General features: G+C 46.4%; 1 protein-coding gene across 1 annotated transcript in view; it reads right to left on the bottom strand.

The window, feature by feature from the left end:
• Positions 1–7,359: 7,359 nt before the first annotated feature.
• SUZ12 (SUZ12 polycomb repressive complex 2 subunit) overlaps positions 7,360–9,780 on the bottom strand; it is a 49,801-nt gene continuing 47,380 nt past the window's right edge. The window contains exon 16 of the mRNA XM_083148233.1: positions 7,360–9,102. Coding sequence (XP_083004359.1) covers positions 8,757–9,102 — 346 coding nt within the window. The 3' untranslated portion in view covers positions 7,360–8,756. The remainder of the gene's footprint in view (positions 9,103–9,780) is intronic.

Below are 9,780 nucleotides of genomic sequence, written 5' to 3'. Positions count from 1 at the left end.
AGTCTGGGGCAATGAGAAGGAGAGTTCCCCCCTCTTGCTTGAACTTCCTGATCACCCTGGGGATCATGTTTATTGTAGGAAACATGTATGGGAGGTGAAACTTCCACGGCATGGACAGGGCGTCCGTGAAGCAGGCCTGAGGGTCCCTGGTCCTCGCCCCGAAGCATGGGACTTTGTAGTTGTGTCTAGACGCCATGAGGTCCACGTCTGGCGTGCCCCAGATTTGCGTCAAACTGACAAACACTTCCGGGTGTAGAGACCACTCCCCCGGGTGGATATCCTGTCGGCTTAGGAAGTCTGCCTCCCAGTTCAGAACTCCTGGGATGAAGACTGCTGACAGGGCTAGAAGATGTTGCTCTGCCCAGACAAGAATCCTGGAGACTTCCCGGAGAGCGGCGACACTTCGGGTTCCTCCCTGGCGGTTTATGTATGCCACCGCCGTGGCGTTGTCTGACCTGATCTGAACCGGTTTTCCCTGTAACAGGTCCTGGGACTGGAGTAGGGCATTGTAGGCTGCTCGTATCTCTAGAACATTGATGGACAAGCGAGATTCTGGAGCGGTCCACACGCCTTGCAAGGCCCGGGATTCTACTACCACCCCCAGCCTCTGAGGCTGGCGTCTGAGGTTAGAATTATCCATTCCTTGAACCAGAATGGTCTTCCCTGGTTGAGATGGTCCATCTGCCCCCACCACAGGAGGGAATCCCTGACCTCCTGTGTTAGGGAGAGGAACGTCGACTTGACGTGTTGTGGTAAACCATCCCATTTCGCCAGGACGAGACTCTGGAGCGGACGGGAGTGGAACTGGGCCCACTCGACCATGTCGAATGTGGACACCATCCGGCCCAATATTTTCATGGCCCAGTGAACCGAGACTCTTGGACTCTGAGCAAATGTCTGGATTCGCTGTATTAAATCCCTGGCCTTGTCGTTTGGTAGAAACAGCCTCAAGGTTCTGGTGTCCAGTAGAGCTCCCAGATGCAGCATTCTCTGGGAGGGGATCATGGAAGATTTTTCCCAGTTGAGGAGCCACCCGTGACTCTGTAAAGTGGAGATCGTTATCTGTAGATGAGATGTTAGGACCTCTGGTGACTTGGCTACAATCAACAGGTCGTCCAGGTAGGGGAAGACCCTGATTCCCTGCCTGTGTAGAAGCTCTGCCATTATTGCCATGATTTTTGTAAAAATCCTTGGCGCCGTTGCTAGGCCGAATGGGAGGGCCTGAAACTGGTAGTGACTCTTGAGAATCGCAAAACGCAGATACTTCTGGTGGGCAGGTAGAATGGGGATGTGGAGATATGCGTCTCTGATGTCTAATGAGACCATGTAATCCCCTTCCTCTAAAGCTAGGATGATAGTCCTCAAGGTCTCCATCCTGAACTTTGAGACTTTTACCACCTTGTTCAGTGCCTTGAGGTTTAGAATGGGACGGAATGTACCATATGGTTTTGGCACCAGAAACAAGGTTGAATAGAAGCCGAGGCCTCTCTGGTGCCGAGGTACGGGAACAATGACCCAAGACCGAAGTAAGGTCTGTAGGATAATCCGCAGTTGTTCTGCTTTGTATGGGTCGTGTGGGAGACCTGTACAGAAGAACTTTCTTGGGGGAGGCTTTGAGAATGATATGGCGTACCCCTGCAATACTACTTCCCTTACCCAGGCATCCTTTGTAGTGGATAGCCACTGGTGAGCGAAGTACAGGAGTCTGCCTCCCACTTGGGGGTCTCCCTGTGGGAGGCTGGCCCCGTCATGCAAAAGGCTTGTCGGCCTTGGGAGGGGCCTGTCTGGCGGCCCAAGCCTGCTTGGCTTTGGCCTTGCCTGTCTTATGAGAAGGCGAGGGTCTGGTGTAGGACTGACCTCTGGCCTTGCCTTGGGGGCGAAAGGGCCGAAAGGACTGAGTCCTCGGCCTTTGAGGTAGAGCCGTAGGGAGGCAGGCTGTCTTAGCTGCAGCCAAGGAAGCCACAATTTTATTTAACTCCTCCCCAAATAAGTTTTCCCCTTTAAAGGGCAAGAGTTCCAGAGTCCTTTTTGACTCCAGGTCCGCCTTCCATGGCCGAAGCCAGATAATCCGGCGGGCCAAAACTGAACTGGCGGAGGCTCTGGCAGCTAGAGTGGCGGCGTCCGACATAGCATCCATAATGTATGATGCTGCCTGTTTGATGTGTTGCATACACAACCTTGCATCCTCGGATGCGACTGGGGCCAGTTCATCTTCTATTACTTGTAACCAAGGTGAAATGGCCTTTGCCGCCCAGGTAGCTGCAATGGTAGGCCTCTGAACTGCCCCTGTATAAGAGAATATTGCCTTGAGAGCATTTTCAAGGCGTCTGTCTGTCTGGTCTTTCAGAGCTGACCCTGAGGATACAGGGAGCACTGAAGGTTTAACCAGCCTAGACACATGCGCATCTACCGTGGGAGGGATTTCCCATGGGGTGCAATCTTCTGGCGGGAGAGGATATCTAGCCAACATCTTTCTAGGGATATTGGCTCTTTTTCCTAAGGCCTCCCACTGATCTTTCCTAATTTCTGATAAATGATCAGAGAGTGGGAACTGGGCCTTAATTACCTTCTGCTTTTTAAAGACATCCCTGGTCTTAGCAGTGGGTTCAGGTTCATCTGCATCTGACAGAAGAACTTCACGGATAGCGTGAATAAGCCCTGCTATATCAGGGGCCTCAGCCTGAGATGCGGGAGGATCAGTAGGCATAGGGTCATCCTGATCGTCATCTGGCATGATGTCGCCATCATCGGGGTCATCCCCGCCATCGTCTGTGTCATCAGAGCCATCCCTGGTTACCGGTAGCAACGGATTTATCAGGGATCTACTGGGTTGCGCAGCAAGGGGCAGTAGCTTTTGCATAGCTGCCATAGTCTGCTGCAAGGTCTGCACCGTGGTCGACAGAGCATCCACCCATGGTGGAGGGGACTGTACTACAGGGGGTGCTACAGCATTAGGAAGGCGGTCCACCAGGGTGCCCAACAATTGTTGAAAGGCTGCCCATGGTGGTTGAGGGGCCCCCGAGGGCCGGGACTGACCAGGAGGGATAAAGCAATTGACACATAGCCCGTCCTGGATGACATCCATGTCAGACAGACCTGCAGCGCAGCTCTTGCAGGACAAGAGCAAGGGAGATTCTGTCTGGTTGCGCCCCCGTTTGGACATTGTGTAAACACTCCCAACAATAGGGGGGTACAGTGCACAGTAGGTAACTCAGTACAAGAGGACCTGGAGTGATTCACTGACAGTATGTGACCTCTGAGGTAAAACCTCAATCAGAAATAAAGTGGACAGTTTGAGAAAAAAACTGACAGAGAAATAAAGTACTAGCACCAAGTCACATACACACTATTAGCCAATATGAATAAAGCTAACACACCCTATATCAACCACAGTACTCTATGGAGCAAAGGGGGAGTGAGGGTGGCTGTGAAAAGTACTACTTAGCCTGTAGCCGGTTTCACAGGGGAGAGAGATGTGCCCGACCTCTGGAGACCTGCGTGCTGCAGTAATGGCGCCGGTCCAAGAGAGGGGGGGCGGGCACAAACACTGTCAGCTAATGGACGGCAGATCTCTGGGAGATTGGCACCAAAGCTGGGGGAGGGACTGCAGGCCAAGCGTCACCTCCCCTTGCTGGACTTCCCCCACCGGGGCATAAGAGCCAATTAAAAATGGGTCCCCCCATGCCCAGCCTGCCGCTCTGTCCCCGGTGGTCTAGTGGGGTCCCTGGCCGAAGAGAGTGCCCACGCCAGCTACCGCGGGCGTCTCCCAGCGTGCCACGGAAGGACAGCGATTAGTGCTTCCTTAGGAAGCCTTACCTGCTCCTGGTCCGGCCACGCTGTCAGGGGGGAGACGTCCGGCGGTGCTAGGCACTGACGTCGCCCCCGCCGTCTGCCTCAAGAAGCGTTCAGAGGAGGTCGGCGCCGGGAGGAGTGATGCAGACGCTTGCTCCGCCGTCAATCACTGACGGCGGGGAACGTCTTCAGCCGCGAGGCGGCAGATTTAAAAGTAAAAAATAAATAAAAATAAATGAGCTTCATATGGGATTACCTCAAAGAGGTAATCCCTGCTGAAGTAAAGGTGCGTCTGCTTCCTGCAGGCACCAACAAAAAACTGGCGGCAGTAGCCTGGAGGCGGGGTTGTAGGAGAGAGGGCCCGGGCATGCTGGGAAATCTTAAAGAGCTTCGCTGATTGGTGCCTCGGACCCCCTGGATCCGCCTACAACCCCCGATGTCCCCTGTGGGACCCATGGACCCTGACAAGGAAAACCTGTTTAAACCATAGTAAAGATGGGGGGGGGGGGGATTTAAAAAAAAAAAAAAAGTTTGGGGTATCCCCCACTGCCATAAACAGCACCAGGCTGAAAGAGCCGTCGCCGGTATTAAAAAAAATTATAAATCAGGAAACCCAGCATATAGAGGCCTGTGACCTGTTAGCCTGGCCAGGGGTCCTGGGGAACCCCCATCAATAAAGAGGACCCCCCCACCTCCAGGACTTACCTGGTGCTGTCCCCGGTAACCCTGGGCTGTGGTCACTGGGCTGATAATATGGTCTAAAAAAAAAATATATAGAATTAACTATTGTCTAATACTGTGGAACTATGAGTCCCAGCAAGCCTCCACCACATGCTGGGACTTGGAGAACCACAAGTCCCAACATGCGGGGCTTTAAAGGGCCCGCTGGCACTTGTAGTTCCACAGTATTAAAAATGGTCAAATAAACACACACTGACACACACTGAAAATAAAACGTTATTTCATCCAAAGCCCACACATACTGATACTTACCTATCTTGAGCCCATAGGTAGGTCCCTGGATGCGAGGCTCCAGGATCCGAAGAAAGCCATAGGGGTACCTGTGGAAGGAAATCCTTCTCACCAGGGTCCTCAGGTGAAAATTCCGTCCTCTTCTTTCCGCTGTAGTCCAGGTCTTCAGCCCCTCTCCTCCGAATGAGTCGATTGGCCGCCTAGCAGCCAATCAGGAGCAGAGAAAATCTGGTAGAATTGAATACCCCTTTCCCACGGCCAAAAAAAAGGCTTTTAAACGGGTAAACACTGCTTTTTACCCGTATTTGTTAAACGGGTAAAGCAATTTGGAGCATTCCCACTGCAGCTCTACCTGTTTAAAAAGGGTAAAAAAAAAACTGCAATTTACCGTTTAAGAGCTGGAGCTGGTGGGAAAGGGGTATTATTTTTACATTCTTCAGGATACGTCAAGACACAGGAACCAGCTAGCCATTTAAAAATACCTAATTTCTGGGAAGCAAGGGTGCAATGTGACTTCTTCCTTTCCTTCAGTGTCATAACACTTTTGGTGAAGGTGCGGGTTATACAAATGTAGATCGCTCTGCGAGAAGCTCTATGCACTAACCACCTAATGTAATCTCTGATGAAGCAGAACACATTAAGGATTTACAGAATTATGCTGCTCTGTTATACTTTCAGAAAAATGTTGAACAGCAGAACGTGGTTGAGGAAGCAAATGGCAGGATAGATTACTAAAGAGTTAATTTTGATAAGAATGAACGAGTTCATTTGGATACAGTAGGAAGTGTCAATTATAATATTCAAGGATAATGGTTTTATGGGATATAAAAGTGAAGCAGAGTTGGATGAAGAAGGGTTAGATTGGAATAACTGGGCTGTGATAAGGAGATGGAAAGTAAAAGGGAAGGGTATTATGGGTTTAACATTTTAGCTTTAATATTTTGAGTAATTTTCACCTTAAAGAAATATTCCCTTACCTCCTTCAAGCGCTCTCTCAAAACCCACTTCATCAGACTAGCCTATCCCTCCTCCACCTAACCTCTTTTGCTCCTCCTATCCTGCCCCTCCACCCATTCCTACTTATCCTATTGTTTTTGTTCGTCCACCCACCTCCTTTTAGTCTGTTAACTCTTATGAGTAGGGTCCTCCTTCCTCACGTACTCACCCTACCTCTTTACCTCACCTGTGCTCCTGTCCTGTTCTTCCCTTCTTCTACTTCATCTTTCGTCTCGACAATTTCGACACCTACTTCAGAACTGATGCTGATGTTAGTTCTACCAGCTATACCCATATTTATATGCTGTATTTTATCAACACACCCTGTATGTTACCTTGTAATTTGTTTGTTATGTACGGCACTGCAGACACTTTGTGGCGCCTTATAAATAAACGTACTACTACATATCAAAACCAACTTATGTACAAATTGAAAAGGCACATTTAGCACAATGTTCACCAATGAACAGTACTGCAATCTCAACTCATGAGTGAAGGAATGCATTTTTTGTTTAAACAATGCAGTCTTCCATAAGTTCTGCAGAAGGCTGTTATTTCTAGCATGTGATATCAGTTCAGTCTGCTGCCCAGAGCACTTTGTAAGAGAGGAACACCTAGGGAGAGATGTAGTCAGTAGGATGAGCCAGTGATACAGGCGTTCTACGGACTGATGGCAAGTATCCAAAGGGGTGTCACAGAACAACATACCTGAGCAGATAGGGTCGTAATCCAGCCATCTAGGCATGGTATGAGGTAGGTATGAAAACAGCCAGATCAGCACCTCAGGGATTGGAATATCTGGTCACACCAGCAGAGACACCGATATTACTGAAATTCATAGGAAACAGAATGGCCAACGTTCGCTGTAGCACCAGTATGGTCTGGCAGACCAGAAGCAAGAATTGCAAACCCACATGTACCTGGTAATGGAGCCCCTCTCAGGACAGTAAAATTGAGAGTAGGCAAAAAGTACTAGTTCAGCATGGGGCTTGCCTACCAAGGGATCAGATGGAGAGATGCGTAAACAGCAAGAGTGTCCTGCAAAACCAGATCATTTTACAGAACAGAGTACATTACCGCCTATAGCCCATAAAAGATGTGTGAGCGCTCAGGCTATGACTGCTGGGTATCCGGATTGATTATAGAATGACTCACGATAGACAGTCATGAGGGCGACATGAAAAAGGGAGACATGCATTTTTTTACAACATTTTCAGCCGACAAGCGGCATTTCATGCCCTACCAGCCACTAGGGCGTGGAGGGAGAGAAAAAAAAGCAAGGCACCAAGCCTTAACCATGGCGAGCCATGCGAGGGAACGCAGTACGCTTAATGTCCATGTCAACATAGGCACACTAAAAACATTAACTCCTGTCGACCTTTTGACCATCCGATTTATACCATAACCGATTGCTGTATCAGAACTGATGATTCTCATATTTACTACATGCCTAGCATGTCTGCACAGCTATTCAATGCCCCACACCAACAACTAAATTAGTTTATAGAAACGTCAACATTAGACAAATAGCAGTAAGGCAGCCATGGCTGAAGCTACTTACCTGTATAATTTTGTATAGACAAAATGAGACTACCCACAAGGTTTTCCATTTTATACTTTATTAGAAATTGACATGACAAGTTAACTTGACACAGGAATTCAGGACTATTTCAAGAGAGGGTGCAGGGGGCCATCACCATATCTTGTGCAAACAATGCCAGTCTTTAAGCAAATAAAAGCAGGACTGCCCGCTAAGCATCTCTACCTACCTGTAGCCTATATGTCTTACGTGCCGATGCATGTCAGAGGCTGCAGTAGATAGGTGCAGCATAACAAATAGACAATTTCATTGATTTCTAGCAAGAGAAAAAAGCATGAATCTGGAAATGTAACAAAAAAAAAAAAAAAAAGCTGCAAAACCTTCTTCCTATTTTTACACAAATATCAGTGACCCTGACTCTTATACTGAACATCCACACAATTCATTAAATAGCATCACAATTAACATACATTTACGACCAACCAATTTGCTATATGTACAATTGTATACATGTCTGAAGTCACAATTACAAAGATTAGATGATATTTTACCAAGATAGAAGATATATTTATAAAAAAAAAAAGAAAAAAAAAGAAGATTGTGGATGAAGATACCTGTACTTTAAGCAGCATAATTATTTTATAAATAAAGACTATGAAATGCAGTATTAAAAAGGGATATTATCTCATTAGCAGTGCTTCCTGGGACAGAAACGAAAAACCAGTGACATATGCAGATCATGATTAAGAGACCTGTAAAAACATAGGAAGGACACGGCTGCACTCAATGCCCTATCTATGGGAAGAGCACAATTCTCCCAGCAGAGGGCGACATCTGGTCAGCCTGCTTACAGTAAGATTACAAAGTGGTTCAAAACTAAAATGTGATTACATGCAGATGCATTCATGAAAAGTTCATTATTTAGCACAACCTTGCCCAGAGTAATGGGAGTACTGATTTGGGTCAGAAGGGCTCAAGCAAATAAATCTGACCAAAAAGCGCTTTCCATTGGAGAGGGGAAGGTTACATTTTCATACAGTTTTCCTCAGGTAAATGGCGAGCACAATTACATGTTATTGTGCCACAGAAATCCATTCGGTTTAATTGTGAGGTCAAATACAAACCTCATTTGTCATTACAAAAGGTTAAAAAATAACAGTCAATATTGGAAGCAACAGAAAAAAAAAATTTACGTAACAAATAAAAATTCATAAACCACACCACTGTAAAAGTGGAGGGGAAGGGTACAAAAGCCAGAGTTTGTGTTATTTATAAAAAAAAAAAAAAAAGAAAACATTGCAGACTTCATGCCTTGACTGGAGGTGGAATTGAGAAATTGGGTAGAAAGGTAGAAAAGTTTGTAATGTATTGCTTTGCGAATGCCCTTGCATATTGACACTCGCTTGGGCACCTCGGGTGGAAGTTATGCTCAGCCATAGTTCAGTGTACACTTCTTTCACAGGCGCTGTTTTTTGCTCTGTTTGAAGACTCCCGACACACTGTCATTTTCTAAAGCTTTCTCTCTGCCATTCGTCTCAACAAAACCATTGGTGATTCCGTGCAGTTCTTCTAGAGGTTCCTCCACAGTGGAAGTGGGAGACTCTCCTTTTTCCATTTTGTATTGCATGTCCCGCAGTTTGGACACCGCTTTTTCTATTGTAGAAATGCTGATCAGGTTAAAGTCGTGCATACTCACTAGATGAAGCATAAAGTTTCGGCACAAGTTTTTCTTAATGATTTTGGGTCCAAAGTTGTCCACAAATTGCATACAAGCGTGATTCATTTGATTGTCTGCAATGAACCTGAGAAACAAAAGCAAAATATTAGAATTTCAAATAGGTTAGTGCAGGGCTGTTCTTCCCAAGGAAGTGTTTAACCAATGTATAATGCTGTAACTATGGCACCAATCCATAATCAACCAGGAAAAGGTGTGTACCAGCGCTGGCTGTACAAATATATAGACCAGATGGTTTCTCAAAAACTTATAAACAATTTATTAATATACACATATATAAAAACACATTATATAAAATGTAATCTAGCTATAGAGCACAAGATGTTTTGTCTAAACATTACGGAGCTCCACATATAGTGGCTTTTCTTTGCTGAATGAATAATCAAATATGTATTACCATCTGATGTATGACTGGTTTTTGAGTAATTATACCAGAAGGGGAAGCCGGACCGTAAACATCCGGGGAAACGCCTGGAGCCACTTGAATGATATTTGTCCATCTGCCACCAAGTGATGTCCCTACTCCCACTGACGTCCATGACCTCCTGATTTCATTTGGATTACAAATAATGGGATTCCTGCAAATTCCTAATTCATTCCAGCTTAAAGGAGAACATCTATATTTCTATAAAGGAACTACACCTTGGGACTTCATTATCACCCCCTTCTGGTATAATTACTCAAAAATATCAGATGGTAATACATATTTGATTATTCATTCAGCAAAGAAAAGTCACTATATGTG

The sequence above is a fragment of the Crinia signifera genome, chromosome 6, assembly GCF_055691185.1.
Source record: "Crinia signifera chromosome 6, ASM5569118v1, whole genome shotgun sequence".
Lineage (NCBI taxonomy): Eukaryota > Metazoa > Chordata > Amphibia > Anura > Myobatrachidae > Crinia > Crinia signifera.
Note: the sequence above shows the minus strand (reverse complement) of the source record. Positions and strands in the feature narration are given on the sequence as shown.